This window comes from Malus domestica, chromosome 03, assembly GCF_042453785.1.
Source record: "Malus domestica chromosome 03, GDT2T_hap1".
Lineage (NCBI taxonomy): Eukaryota > Viridiplantae > Streptophyta > Magnoliopsida > Rosales > Rosaceae > Malus > Malus domestica.
The window spans coordinates 11471859-11488089 of record NC_091663.1 but is presented as its reverse complement, the minus strand read 5'-3'; the positions used below and the strand labels follow the sequence as shown (position 1 = coordinate 11488089).

General features: G+C 36.1%; 1 protein-coding gene across 3 annotated transcripts in view; it reads left to right on the top strand.

Moving 5' to 3' along the window:
* Positions 1 to 10754, top strand: part of LOC103423270 (uncharacterized) — a 41194-nt gene extending 30440 nt beyond the window's left edge. The window contains exons 2-5 of one of the 3 annotated variants that reach the window (XM_070818316.1): positions 5994 to 6835; positions 9195 to 9349; positions 9586 to 9734; positions 10436 to 10754. In XM_070818316.1, coding sequence (XP_070674417.1) covers positions 6790 to 6835; positions 9195 to 9349; positions 9586 to 9734; positions 10436 to 10526 — 441 coding nt within the window. In that variant the 5' untranslated portion in view covers positions 5994 to 6789 and the 3' untranslated portion in view covers positions 10527 to 10754. Of the gene's footprint in view, positions 1 to 5813; positions 6836 to 9194; positions 9350 to 9585; positions 9735 to 10435 lie in introns of those variants that run through there. The other 2 variants (XM_008361342.4, XM_029099835.2) reach the window with 2 other exon arrangements.
* Positions 10755 to 16231: the final 5477 nt, after the last annotated feature.

The window sequence follows — 16231 nt, the reverse complement described above, 5'->3', positions numbered from 1 at the left end:
GATTTTAAGTGTTTTTATTTATCTTGTACACCTTGTAAGTATTTTGGAGTTACTTGTATAAGAAAAGTTTCATTTTTCATTTTTATTTTTACTTTTACTCGCGCGTCTAGCACGAGGTTTTCTACCGACCCTGGGTCCGAGGCGTGACATCACGACCTTGGAGCATTGCAGTGGAGTATAGGCAAAGACATTAGCTCTAGCTGTATGCATTTTCCTTTTTTCACAATGGCTAGGAATTCTTAGTCACTGAGATCTAGAACTTCTTCCAAATGGGTAAAGGTATCCCTGAGGCCTGTGATATACCACTTCCGGCACTTGAGAAATCATTATAGAATTCACCATCGGAATAGTGAACCTCTTCTAAGTTGAATGACATCTGGTTTCCTGGGATACGAATAGGCCTTAGCCCAATCATTCCTTTGACTCACTGTTGGTAGGTGGAGGCTACGAGTCTGTGCTTGTTTATCCATGGACTTCCGAGCAGAGCGTGGTAAGCTATATTGATGTCTATCACATAAAACTTAGTAAATGACCTGATAGGGCTGATCTTCAAGTCGATCTCAATATATCCAATAGTTTCCTCACTACTATTCCCAAACCCATTGATAGAGATTTGAGACCTTACCATATTTATCGTTGGGGCGCCTGCTGCAGTAAGTATTGCCAAGGGCAGAATGTTAACAGAGGAACTAATGTCAACCAAAGCTTGCCTGATGAAGATGTCATTGATCTATCTTTCCAGGTACAGTGGCATTCGGTGGTCAAGGAAAGCCACTTCCATGTCTTCGTTAATGAAAATGATGATGTTGTTATTCTCGAGGAAAGCCTTTTGCGGTTGGGTAGCATAACATTGAGAGCCATAGTTATCGGAAACATACATGAGAGCTTCAGCAGCAGCAGTCTTTGCTTCCGAGTCGTATTGAAGCTGGTCAAAGAGGGATTTGAACTTCAAGTTTTTCTAAATGACCTATGCTACAGTGGGCCCTTGCCCTGGGGAGAGGTAACGCTCAGATACGTCAGCTTTCATGTCAGGAAGGCTATACAAAGTTTCTGCCATCATTTCCTGGTTAAACATTTATTATTCCAAGGCCTTCTCATTGTATTCTTCTGCTATGTCGATGGTGAAGTCTTCGTCATTTAGGCTTGGGGCAAAATCCATGAGATTTGTATCCTTATCTCCCCATCCTTCAGTTTGAGGCCATGGTGTATCATAGCTCTGCGGTTTGGAGTATTTGCACCAATAAGCCTTCTTCATGTTCCTGGCCGGTTCCCAAATGGCTTCCGGTGGCTTAGGATCAAGGATCAATGGATGGTAATCATCGTCATCTCCAGAGCATGTGATGACATCTGTCATCTCATTCCCTCGGCATTTCAACAGAGGGTCAATGTCTATAGCTTACGTCTTGCATGGCAGCTCTAAAGTTCCTTCACGAATTTTTGCATGGAGAATTTTTCGTAAAGTTTGGCATACAATAGAGGGATGGCCCACATACTGATGGTAGTGATAATACCTGGCATTCCTCGTCGCTGCACGCTAATGGAGGATAGGTTTCCCTATCACTCTTAATTTCCTTAATTTTCCGTGGGTTGTAGCCAGATCTGTCATCCACGGCTAAGGCATGATGAGCTTTATTCTTGTTCATCTTCTAGGATTTCTCCGTGGAAAGCTTGACCGAAAAATTGGTCTTCCTTACTGCTTCCAGGAGCCTCGAGAACTGGCTGATACTGATGTTCTCCAAATAGACCATGTAGTCAGCTACAATGTTGCTTATGCTGATCTCCACAAAGCTTCCTTGTCCTTCTCATCATTGCAGTCAAGGGCGAGGTCTCGGAAATGTTTAACAAAAGTCACCAGATATTCCCTGTGCTTTTGGCGTGTATTGTTGAGTTGAGTTGTCGTGACTCTTTCCTCATACTGGAAGTACTTTTTATAGAACCTGCCCGTCAGTTCTTCCTAGGTCCGGATGAAACCTGGTATGAGGTTTTTGTACCAAGTATAGACACGATTAGTTAGGCTTTTTGAGAACTCCCTGAGACAGAGGTTGCAGTCACTGGCATGAGGACCCAAAGCATAAATGAAACAGCTTATATGTTCCTTAGGGCTACCATTTCTTCCGTCAAAGAGAACAAGGTTGAGAGTCTCGTATCCCTTAGAATATGACATGTGGAGAACGCTGGTTGAATATGGTGGCTCAGGAACATATTTCCAATCATCTGAGCTCCTGTGCACCTTCTTTTCGAGCATGGCTATGGCATATTCCTGAGTGACAGTGGATGGTGCTTTCTCAGGACCCTTGCCTACATCAGCAACTAACTCTTCTTGAGAAACTTTTCCATGAGCATGCAATCCTTGTCACTTGCTTTCTCACTTGGCTTCGGGATTGAGTTTTTCAACTCTTTTAAGGACGCATCAATTTCTTTTTGGGCTTCACCCAAGGCATGAATAGCTGCAATAATGTCTGGCATGTTGTATTCGTCTTCTGGCTCTCATGGCGTTAGCTTTCATGTTAAGACTCATCTAGTAGGGAAGCAACCTCGCTTACATTTGAGGCATTGCCACTCCTAGTAGTGCTTCTTTTGGATATGGGAGCCATTGAATGAAGATTACGACTTGTCCCCGACAAAGTTGCCAATTTATGTTGGGGGACTTTTAGGTCGAGGTGGACTTGGGCTCTGAGAAAGTCTTCTTGTCTCCATTGGTACGAATTCATAACAAGTCTCAAGATATCTCGAAAGAGTTAGCTTGTCTTAGGAAATACTCTAGTAACATCAACAACTCGAAGATAGCATGAATGATCAAGATAATGACTTGCTCAAGTGAAGCGTGGTGTGGAAGCTAGAAGATTATCAGTTTACATGAGAGAGAAAGGGTTTTCATGGTTGTGTGGCATTTTTAGCTGCATGATTCTGGCTTTCTTGGGGTGATGGTAAGGCTTTTAATGGCTGGGATGTTTGATGGAAGGCTATGAAAATTACTAAGGTTGCATGGATGATGATGCTTGGGGTTTGTAGTATGCTTATAGGTTAACTGGAACTCTCTGGGCTTATTTCCTAAGTGGTTCTCTCTTCTTACGTTTCTTCTATCTCTCATTGTGTTACTATGAATCTTCCCTCCAATGGCTTGTCTCCCTCCTTATGTAGGTGAAGGGTTATTCTCTAGATTTCAAGGGAATATCCCTTTGTGGCTTGGTCATCCCTCCATTTCTCCCTAGCTATCTTATTATTCCTCTTTTGGTGTAAACTAAATGCACTATTAAGACCTGCAGATTACTTTTTCCCAAGGCGTGGCTTTCTCATGGCGGCCTTCCATATGTGCTAAATCTGGTAGCGAGTCTCACGGCTTTTATGCGTTGGCTGTCTGTGCAGGCTGGGAATGGAAAGTTGGCATTAAATGCCTGACTTGCTAGGCTTAACATGCATTTAATGCAAGAATCTAGTTTAATCCTAACTAAGGGGGTTGGCTTCCTAGGGGAATGGATAAACTAGGTTAGTTATCTCTCAATGATGCATGCGTGGATTACAAAGGGTATGGGCTTGGATCTTTGGGCCCCCAAGCAGCCCAAAGTCTTCCATGACCCCGATTCCACGTAGATCCAATAACCTTCCGTAACCATTCACACCACAATCCACTTGGTAAGCCCCTATTATGTGACTTGGGCTTAGCATGATTTGTGGTTAAGGAAGCATAGCGTGATGAATACGCATGAGCATGGCATGAACATCCGGCTTAATCATCGCGGCATGGCATGCTTATAAATACATTCTTTGTCGATCCCATGCCTTGGCATGTGCTTGGGTTTAAATGTAGGCTTGGCATGACAATTAAGCCTTGAGACTTGATTGGATTGGTGTGTGACGTTTTTGGGCCCCAACAGTTATAATCAAAAGGGGATTTGATCTGGTTCAAATTCAAACAAACCCATCTCTGCCTCTCTCAGACTTCGCCGATGGATGTCGTCTATCAGCTGAACAACCACAACATCACAAACTCTTCTTGAATTTGGACTTTTCCTTTGTTATTTTTCTATGATTTTTGTGTAATTTTTTTTAACAACTTTTGTGTGTGTGCGTATGTTATTTTATTTTATATTTTATTTTTGTTGTATTTGATCCGAAACTCAACTTTTGTATTTTGATGCTAGTACATTATTTTAAGGTTCCAAAGCTATTTGAGCATGTCTGCATGATTTTGGATATGCAACTTATCCTTATATAAGTTAGTTGTTATCTACATTGGTGATTGATGAGATTTTTGTTTTAGTGAACTGTGATAGATTGTTAATGGCCCTGAAGTTTTGGGCAAGTTCATTGGTGAAACTGAGAAAAATGTTAGGGATCTATTTGTTGATGCTGAGAATGATCAAATGGCTCACGGTAAGGGAAATATATATATGTCAAGTGCACTTAGGTTGGTTTTTCAATAATTGCTAATGTCATTATGTCCTTAATTCCCTGGGAGACTAGAGTGGTTTGCATGTGATAATCTTGATGAAATGGATGTTATTTGTAACGTATAAATATTTCTTACTCTATGCTTTTTACTAAGATTCCTTATAGGCAAGAAGGGAATGTGGTCAAAGTTACATTGCATGAAGAACTTGGGTCCAACGACTGCAGTAGAGGAGGATAGGATTCTAAAGAAAGGCTGGTTGTAAATATGTGGGATTTGTTGTAAATAACTGAAATACATGTATATTGTGAGATTTGTTGATTTTATAAAAATTTATAATTTTTTTGTTTTGTTTCAAATTTTTATTTATTTTTTCAAATAGAACCTATTGGGCACAATTTGAAAATTGTGCGCATGATTGTCTGTCATCTGACATGCTTGTCAGAATTAAGGCACAAATAGGCTATTATTGGTGCTTTCTTTAGGAGCACAAAAGCAATATTGTGCCCTATTACCAAAGGGCACGCCTGTAGAGGGCACAAACAATATTATAGTTGCTGCATTATTGCTATTGGTCTATCGGCACATATGTTGGTGGTCTTTGGCTTCAAGGGGCACAAATAATTTATTATGTGCAATGCCCATATTTTTTGTAGTGCTCCCAACAAACAAAATGCTACTGCCTAAAAATTTATATCAGATTTATGAAATAAGTGGGAAGAAATTAATGTATTTTATATCAGTAATAAATTAGACATTAATGTAAATTATGAAAGTATGGATTAATTTGCATGCTGCCATCAACGCAAATCTTTTGCATCACGTGTAACAACTTTTAATTGGACTCACTGTAGCTATCATAACAATTTTTGCTTCATGTGTAACAATTTTTTTTGTTTTTTTTTTTTTGGGGGGGGGTGGTTGTGTTTGGCTTTGCTATTGTTGATCACAAAAGTTGGTTTGAGAATTGTAGATATCAACAGCTACATTTCACATAAAATTTAATCCTCTTAATGATACCAATACCGTAGGTCGTATACTTATTCAGTGATAAAGCTAGGGTTTATATGAAAAGTTTCCAAGAATAACCATTCGTCTAGTATTATAGACATCTTTTCTTAACCCCGCCTACAAGAGTTTTGACAATAAAATACTGAGTAGAAAATAAGCTGTAAACTCAAACATCTAAATTTAAATCTTTACGATCCGGCAAGAACAGATGAGTGCATGCAATGTTCCATGTTACAGAAGTAGAGACATTTTTGAAATTTATATGAGATTCTTTTCGTTTTTGTTTTTTGTATTTTTGGGTTGAAAACAATCACACATGTCCCATGGTCATAATAACCGCGCAAGTATAAATATTAGATTTGGTATTTCTGAATAGTTACCATTTTTTGTTAAAATCAAAACTAAAAAGTAGAAACTTAAATTAACATTTTAATATTGAAAGAATTAGAATACGAATCCTTAATGTATGATTGAGTCACAAATGTCCCATCTTCACCAGTTTCCTACTAGGGTTGGGCGTGGCCGGGCCGGGTCCAATTTTGGAGGAACCCATCTTACCTGTTTTAAACAGTAATAGAACGGACCGGTCCAGTTAATTTTGAAACCGGATCTCACCCAACCCATTATTTACTGGACCCGTCCCACGGTCCAATTCTTCTTTTTTTATTTGATTTGATTTGATTTATATATATATAATTTATGAACTGAGAATAGGCAAAAACAAACAGCATCCATCTATCGAATTTTTCGACATAAAAAACAAGAATCTGAACCAAATAAAGCATAAGCATATCCAATCACTGAGGTCCTAGCTAGAAGATCAACGGCATACCCTGGTAGGGACACCGGAGGAGCATCAGCTCAAGAATCCTCAAGCACGTGGTGTCGTCGTCGACCACTAGAACCCTCAAGCCTGCTGGAAACCGATCGGGAATTGCCGTTTCAATGGCGGCAGGCGGTGAACAAAAATGATCAGACAGAACGAATCAGACGAATCTGATGATGATGGTGGCGGCGAGAGAGGAAAGGAGATTCAAGGAGGAGAGATCGAGGGAGGAGAGGTCTAGAGAGGGGAGAGTTGAGTGAATTGGCAATCTCGGACAAGAATAAGAGAGAGAGAGAGGGAGAGAGGGAGAGAGAGAGAGGGTGATAGATGGTTGAGATTTAATCAGGGTGGGTGATAGAGGGTGATGATGGAGTCCTGTACCCTTCTGCCCATCCTTATTTCCTGCCACAAATAAATGCACATTTTGAGCTCCAAAAAGAAAATGGCATTTCTGAAATTGTCTGCAAAACCAAGGGCGTTATAAAGACCAGACCCAGCAGCCAAGATAAGGTTGTTAGGATAACGGAACTACAATCATACTCACTCGGAAGCGCAGTAAACGATGGAGTTGGCTGTGCGCCAAATATCATTTTCTTCCCTTCCTAAGAGTAAGATATCCCAAACTTTGATTAATTTCAAGCAGCAAACCTTCAAATTTCTAAGCTTTATGTATGTATTTATTGCGCACCTGCATATCTTCCCATTTTATGCATGTGGTTCATTATAGAGAAAGTGAAGTTGTTGATCATTGATTTTATTTTAGAATTTTAATCTTGGCACAGATGGTTGGTAAGGTTAGATCAGTTGGTCAGGGCAGTGTGCTCGCCCTCATGTAGATCAAAATAGTTTAGATTACCGCATTGTTATAAAAGAAAAGGATGGTAAGAAAATGAGATAATCCATGAACGGAGAATGCCCGCAAAGATTGACATTATTGTAGAATTTATTCTGCATTTAAGAGTGATTACGAAAGTGGGTTCCAATGATTTGGTTATTCCACCAACAGCCATTAAATTTAATCTTAATGGAGGAAGCTGGTTGCTCTTGTCATGGGTTCCTCATTAAAACTAACATGAAAGATGATCCTTTTTTCTACTGATTTGTCATTCAAGTTATTGTTGAGGGGATGCCAATAAATGGGGACACTTAAAAATTAATGTTGGTTAAAGAAAGTGAGTTAATTGATCTTCCTGGGAGGTGCTTCTTGGTTGGTTTGGTGGATGCGAAATTAAGTTATACAGCTTTCTTCTCTGAGAGCATAAGTGCTTCTTATTTCAGTAACTTGCTTTTGATGGGTGTGGTATTTGCTTCCTGTGCTGATGTGGGTTCAGAGATTCTACTGAGCAATGCCGTTTTTAAGTAGACAGGAGTGCAAAATGTAAGATGGGGTTGGGGAGAGGCAAGGTGGTGAGATTAGGATTTAGGTTGAACTTTAATGTGGCTGGTGGGAAGCAAGGTGAAAATAATCCATAATTAGATTCTACCATTTGTGTAGGTAATTGGTTTTTCATTCGATGTTTGGTTGATTTCTTCTTGACACTGAAGCACTCACATGTATCATGTGGGCGGTCCTGATCTTGAGTGAAAGTTAAACAAAGGTTCTCTTTATTAATATCGGGTGGATCTGATTGTGTCTACTGTTGATCTTTTTGGTACATATGGTCACCAAAGGTCCAAAATGAAGAACCTTAATCGACATTAAGTGAGGTTTAGCAACACCCAATAAATCCAATAATCAGCATGCTCACGGCCCCAAGGGTTAGGTCATCAATCATGCTAGTTCCTTCCCTGTACACACGACCCAACTGACACTGTCAAATCTTATGCAGAAACTATTGTAGAATCATGTACATTGTTATCTAGTCAGGTGCCATGTTGAACAATTTTTTTACCTGATTTTACGTGTGCTTGTTTCTACAGTGTTAAGTAAGCTCTATTGGGATTTGGAACACTGATCTAATCTGTTGCTTGAAGTTAGGGATGTTAAACAATGAATTATCGGACCTATATATAAAAAGTTTTACTGCATTTATCCTCTTCTTTTGTCTGGATTTGAGGCTTGTAAGCTATAAATTAACACGAAATATGCACAGTAGGAGCTTTTGTAAGAAGTGTAACTGAAAACTACAATCATAACGTGATAACATTTCCATTTGTTTGTTCTTTGTCATATTATTAAGGATCAAAATTCTAGTTTCTGATCACTTGCTAGTCCTTTTTTCTCTTGGCCAAAAATATAGTAGTCCATTCGAAGCTTTTGTGTATGCTGAAATCATTGAATTCATGCATTTCTTTCTTGTATTCCTTCGACTATAAATAGTTCTGTCGTATAATGGTAAAGCTTATAGCAACTTAATATCTTGAATCCTTTATTTCTTCAACATAGGGTTGGTTGCTTGTTCTTATTGAGAAGTTTATTTGGGTCGAAGTCAACAGTTTATTCATGTTAACTCAGACATGGAAGTTTAGGCCATTTCATATGATGGTTCATGCATATTTTCATTTAGCTTGATGTGCTTCCAGCTCCTTTATTTCATTGTTTTAAACTTAAAATTCCAATATTGTGCTCTGCGTTTTCTACCAGCTGATGTATTTGACTCATCCCAGTAAACAACAGGAATACACCTGAAAATATTTGAGTTATGGTTTCAATTTCTTTCTTTCCTTAGTTTCTACCACGTGAAGTATAAGGTAATTTATTCCTTAAACTAACTCCTTAACGCTCTCTTTGTACAATTCACAAGCTGCAATGCATACCACTTACTTTGGTACTTAGTGTTGATTGAAGTACAATTGCTAATCAACTTTGTGACAATTCCCTATATGCAAGCAAGAGCTTTGTTAAATTACTTACTTAGTTCATAGCTCTGTTAACTTAAATTTATAAGGACTATAGTCTATAGTGTTGAACGATTCTCTTCTGATAGTGATCACTTTATTGATTGGACTGTGACTTTTGTTCTTCAGTCAATGTAAAGCCACGAGAGCAAAGAAGAAGACAATCATCATTGGTATCTTCTGCCCTACCTGAAACAGTGGCTTCAATAGCGATTGCTGCTTCAGTCGTTGGTACAGCAGCTGCGGTTCTTGCAAAGAGAACCAAAGCTGCTGAAGAAGCTGAGGTATGTACATAATTATAAAACAACAAAAACCAACTCAATGAAGCATTATCTCCAGCTAAGTAATAATTTACAAAGACATAAATTCATTTCTTTAATGAATGGAAATTGATAGAGCATGTAACAATTCAATGCCAACGGAAAAAGTACTGATAGGCGATTATGATAACCGCGTCACATCTCTTTTCGTATGCTTGAGCTAGCTATCTATCCAAATGAACTCCTTTTCAGAAGTGCAGGTTCCTATGAAAATATGTGAAGCCTGTCGTGGTTCTGGTATATGTCCTGAATGCAAAGGCGAAGGCTTTGTACTCAAGAAACTCTCTGACGAAAGTGCTGAGAGGGCAAGAATGGCTTCTAAGAATATGGCCACTCGATACACAGCAGGGTATGTACACTTCTTTTGAGTTTCTCTCACATTCCTTCTAGGACCTTTAATTCTCTTTCTCACTCATTTTCATTCGATCAACACTTAAATTCTGTTGGAAAATTTAATTCATAGTTAATTAAACTATTTTATTTGAATGGAAATTATATATGATGGGTTGTGACTATTCATGAATAGGGTTGTGACTGTTGAATTAAGAGAAAAGGTGCAACCCTTGCCTTTTAATTGAAGAGATGTGCTACACAACTATTACGAAGAGTCACTTCCATAACGGCCTATCAAATTAAGTCATTAGTCAATTTTTTTTTAGTTGAGTTATACATGTTCGTGTGAGTCATGTCATATTTAGAGATTAAGTGAGTCTGAGAGAGTTCAACACATTCGGGGGTTCACTGGAGCCTTGTGATTTGGAATGCCACTATTACAAGGACGTGGTCGTTGTATCCTAAAAGACAAGTGCCAATCAACCATGAGCACCGTTGTTGGGTGGAAAATTGTCTTAAGGACAAAATGTCTAACATTTGCCTCGACTGACTTTTAGATGGTTCTAATCTAATTTCATGTGCATTAGCATTGTGTTTTCTTATGAGTATGCATTAAATTGTTTATTTAATTGCATAAATTATTTGTAGTTTTTATATGTGATTTATACACCAATTAGACTCCATTTTTTCCAACAAATTCTTCTGAAATGATATCAGGCTTCCAAAGAAATGGAGCTACTGCACAAAATGCTCTTCTGCGCGATCATGCCTTGCCTGCAGTGGCCGTGGAAAGATAGCTTTGCTTTAACCATCTTTGTGCTTTGAATAGAGGAGACTACTCAGTGATGAACATGTAAAAGAAAATTAGTCTTGTAGGGCGCTTGTACTTTGGAAGATTTGAAGTGTTCTCTTTCGTTTTGTTTTCTTTAGTTGCGGAAATTTCTTGTATATCAAGTAACGGGTGGTGTATATATTCTTTTGTAATATATTTACCCCTTATATTTGTACTATCACACAAACATCCGAATTTTAGTCACTTCTATCGATACCATAGAAAAAGTCACTTGAATATATTGATGAAGGAAATAATTTATTCTGATGTTTAGTGAACAAGTTACACTCTATTGTGTTCTTATATACTCTAGTGCAGGAGTGTGTACATGTTTTGCAGATGGGAGGGAGAGAGAGAGAGAGAGATTAGGGTTCTAGCAACATGTGTTTGTTATATACCATCTCCACTGATTCTATTGAAAAGGATAATCTATTAGTTTATGTTAAATTCATTTTGTTTTAGAGCATCTCCATCCATTAGTGTAGGGTAAGGACAATTTTATTGCCTTGTGCAAGTCCACCGGTTGGAAAGAGAAATAGGAAGGGTGATTAGTATTCACAAATATATATATATATATATATATATATATATATATATATATATATATATATATATATATAATGTTTTCTTTATCTTATCCCCAAATGTTATTGTCACTATAGAATTTTGTTTAATTGTAAATATTTAATTTGCAAGTGTGTAGAACTCTGTAAGATTTTTAAGTGAGAACTTTGTAAGTTTTTTGGATTTTTAAATTTTTTTGGTTTTTTTTATGAGTCTTTATCTATTTTTTTTAAGTTGTATTAATCCTGGCCGTCGAATTTTTCAATTTTTTAAATCAGAGGCTCACAAAGTGCCACGTGGTGGAGCTGCAAAATTTTCATTTTTTAAATGATGGAAATCCAACGGTCCTAATCAACAAACCGTTGGAAATCTGACTGTAGTAGCACGAAATTAGAGCCATTAGGCTCGGTGGCTTCATGTAGGGTAGGCCCCTCCTTGTCTGTTGCAGACATCTCGTGGCCTTCTCCACGCGGGCGCAAGCCCAGTAAGCTAATAGGGTTGCTGCCTTTTGCGAACTGCATCCCAATTTTTCCACCATTGGAGAACCATTTTTGGGTCCAAAGGCAATTGTGCTTCCGTTGGAGATGCTCTTAACGGTAATTGTGTGGTAGAATAAGTTAGACCATTGGAATTATTAGAAAACCTTATTCTAATTCTTGAAAAAGATAAATTTTAGACCAAAATCTTTTGTACTATTAAATTTATTAGAAAACTTTATTCTAATTCTTGAAAGAGAAAATTTTAAACTAAAATCTTGTGTAAGATTAAAATCTAAGCCTTTGATACATTTAATCAACTCATTTATCAATCATCTTTAGATGTTTTATTTTTTTATTCCAAAATTAATATACTAATTACTTTTGATTCTAATTTTCATTTCATTCATGGTAATATATTTTGTTGTAAACATTTAGGTGAACTAATTTTTTTTTTACATAATATATTCAGATACACTTTGTATTCTTCATTTATTAGGTAAATTAAATTATTTAATATATTTTGGTATATCTATTTCAGTACATACATTTAAATATATTAATTCAATATAATACATTTCAGTACCTATATGTTGGTACATACATTTCGCTACAAACATATAGGTACATTAATTCATTATAATATAATTCAATATTGATATTTAATTACATGAAGTCATTTTAATATATTTTCAATACACTTATGTATTTACATTTTTTTTATGTGTCACTATCTTTTTTAATGTTTTATCATTTAGGTATATAACTAGAGGAAGTAAAACAAAATAATTAATTTAGAACATGCATAGTCATAAATTTAAATATCTGAATAAAATATATATAGATAATAAAACAAAAACAGAATTTGAATTTGAATTAAAATATACACCAAAGGACTAGAATCAATATGTAATCTAATATCAGCGTTTAACTAAATTTCAATTTTTTGTAAGGATAAAATTTCAAAACCCGCTAAAATTATTGGGTAGTGATGGATGGAAAATTTGAATGGTGAGGTGCAAATAAACCAGTCCGAAGGGTTCTAGCAAATTAATTGTAGGCCATAGCCACAACTTTAGAGCATGTTTGGCAATACATTTGGAGTGGTTAAAGTGTTTTAGGATAATCAAAAGTGGCTTTGATAAGATTATGTGTTTTAATTACAGTGCTTTTTTTTTTTTTTTTTTGTAAGCACCTAATAGACAATTCTTCAAAGCACTTCTAAGTATGTAGTAGGAAATATGTGAATTTTTCATAAACCTTCCATCTTGCTAATATAATAGGCTTAGAGAGAATTCACGAAATTTAAGCGTTTTCGACAAGAGCACATTCAAGACTCATGCAAATTTTCGTAGTGTTTGCAGAAATTATATTATATTACAAGTTGGGTGTTCGTAGATTGCATTATTAACCAATCGAAGTTATAGTTTACTACTTGCATATATATAATTTAGGTTTATGCAGCTAAGGATTACTCCAAGGATTATTAGTCAAAATGCCCTCTGAAACTACCATTGAGTCTCAGTTTACCCCTTAAAATTGGTTTTGTCTCACTTTACCCTCAAAAACTGACATTTTCAACTTTTTTGTCTCACTTTACCCACTTTTGTTAATGGACTGTTAAATTTAAGGGTATTTTAGACATTTCAATTTTTACACATTTATTTACCTCTATCCTACACACTAAACAAGTCTCAATTTTATTTTTGACAACCCTAATTCAAACGCACAAATTTTGGGCATTTTTAAAAATAAATTATTCTATCAATAGAAAAATTCCAAGCAACAAAATCATTATATCAACCAAAATAAGGGTTACATTTGTTCATCGAGCATCACTTGCAAGAAATCCATGTATTGGCTAAAAAATTTGCAATTGAAAATATTCATTACAACAAAATCATTATACCATTAAGCTATCATATCCAAAATACTTCCCAAACCAAAAAAATCATTTAAAGGTGTGAACAGTTTGAAACAAAAAATTTCACATTGTTGAGCACCGATTCCACTAGGCATGAGCTTGTTCAAACTGTGCACATTTGCTTTAAATGTTTGGTTTGGGAAGTATTTTTGGTAGGATAGCTTAATGGTATAATGATTTTTTTTTTGTATTGAATATTTTTTAATTGCAAAGTTTCGAGTCAATACATGGATGTCTTGCAAGTGAAATGACTCTACGAACAAATGTAACCCTTGTTTTGGTTGATACAATGATTTTGTTGATCGGAATTTTTCTATTGATTGAATAATTTATTTTTAAAAATGCACAAAATTTATGCGTTTGAATTAGAGTTGTCAAAAATAAAATTGAGACTTGTTTAGTGTGTAGGCTAGAAGTAAATAAATGTGTAAAAACTGAAATCTCTAAAACACCCCTAAATTTAACAATCCATTAACATAAGTGGTTAAAGTGAGACAAAAGAGTTGAAAATGTTAGTTTCAGGGGGCAAGGTGAGACAAAACCAGTTTCAATGAGTAAACTCAATGGCAGTTTCAAGGGGCATTTCAACTAATAAGCCTTACTCCAATTAAACAAACAATATTAAAATGTAGTTTCCTTTTATGTGTACAAATTCCAGGCCGACTTAATTCGGAGTTCATTGACTTAATTAATACTTGGTTTGGTTGTCCCTAATCAGGGCCGGCCCAGTGCAAGCAGGGCGACCGTCCAGGGCCCAAAAAAATTAGGGGCACCAAAATTATTAGGGTGGTATATTTATATATATTTTTATGAGAGTATAAATTTATAAAATTTGGTTCAAAGACAAAGAAATTTAACTAGAAGTGGTGGTTTGTCATTTGAAAATAATAAGGAGGTCTTGGGTTCAAAACACCATGTATGTTTATTTACTTTCCATTTTTTACAAATTTCTTTTTATAAGAGTATAAATTTATAAAATTTGGTCAAAGGATCAAGAAGTTTAATTAGAAACAATGATTTTTGTTGTTTAAAATTAACAAGAGGTTCTAAGTTCGAAATGCTATGTGCATGTTTATTTTTTTCAATTTTTACAAATTTTTGTTTGGTTGTTAATTTATTTTTAGTTACTATCTAGTAGCTATGTGGGTTGTTATTTTTAAATATTCGTTTTAATTCAAGTCTAATCTTCAACAAAGAATAATACGTAGACCAAATTTGCAAATTATATGACTTGTCATCAAAATGTTTAATTTAGTGCACATTCATTAATAATGCATATAAATTAAAGACTCAAAAACATCATTATTTTTTAGTCCCATATTGACAATGTTAGTAAATAAGAAAAAAAACATCACACAATTTATTCAAAAACACATTCAAAGTTTAGATGGAAAACAAAACTCATCATCTATCTACTTGTAAGCTCGAATTTTTTTTTTTGTTTCCCTCTCTCAATAAAAAATAAATTAGTCTTTCTGTGTTTCTATTATTGAGTTTGAAGTGTTTTTCTAAGTATAATTTTTTTCGAAATCTTATATGTGAAAATAAATAATTTTCTTACATGAAGTTATGACACTTTTTTTGACGTCGTCCCGGGCCTCAAAAATCTCTGGACCGGCCCTGTCCCTAATATGCAAGCTACTTGTTAATTAACCAGCTGGTGACCAATTTGGAAAGGTTACGGTGGTCCCTTGGGATATATGAAGAGACTTTTACTATTCATATTGTCATATGCGGCGAAATGGATCACACAAATGTCGAGAATCTTACTCTTGCCCATTGACTCTTCACAACCCTTCACAATGTCAACTCCAAGCCTTATATAAATCCCACACTCCCTTTGTACATTCCTCACACAACACCACGAGTCCATTTCAGTTCTCTGAGAGCTGTTTTGTTGGAATATAAGTGTGTGTGCTGTGTTTTTCTTAATGTTTCTAAGTTTAAATGTGAACCATTGGATTATAGACCAATTGGACAACTGAGATGTAATCTTAGTTTTTAGTAGTGTCTATTGCCACTTGTATCTATCTTATAGGATAGATTACATGAAGGGTTGAGATTGAATTGTGAACTCTCTTCTCTACGGATATATCTTTGCACATGTCTTGTGTGCAGAGTATGAATGAGAAAAGCTTTGTTAGTTCTGGTGTGAACATTCTTACTGCATTCATCTGTGTTGGAAGAAATCATTCATTTTCTTCTTGATTCACTTTCAGTAAAACAGGGTTATATTCCTAATTCTAACATGGTATCAGAACCAGGTTCAATCGTTTAATCTGGGAGATTGAATATGTGAAGTTACGAGATCTGTGTCTAACATGGCAGGATCTGGAGGAGGTGAGCTGAGAGCGCCGATATTCACCGGCGAGAATTATGAATTCTGGAGCATAAGGATGAAGACCATTTTTAAGTCTTATGGACTATGGGAATTTGTTGAAAAAGGAATCGAGAGCTCAGATTCGAAGGGAGCTGACTCAGATCTGAAGATGAAGGAGAAAGAGGGATCGAGTGATGTTGCATCTCTCACGGAGAAGCTCATGAAAGATGCCAAGGCGCTTGGGCTGATTCAGGGAGCAGTCTCCGATGAAATTTTTCCTCGGATCTCACACAAAGAAACTTCTAAGGGAGCCTGGGATATTCTGATGCAAGAATTTCATGGAGACAAACAGGTTAGAAGTGTTAAACTACTGTTGGAAATGTGCCCTAAAGCCAAT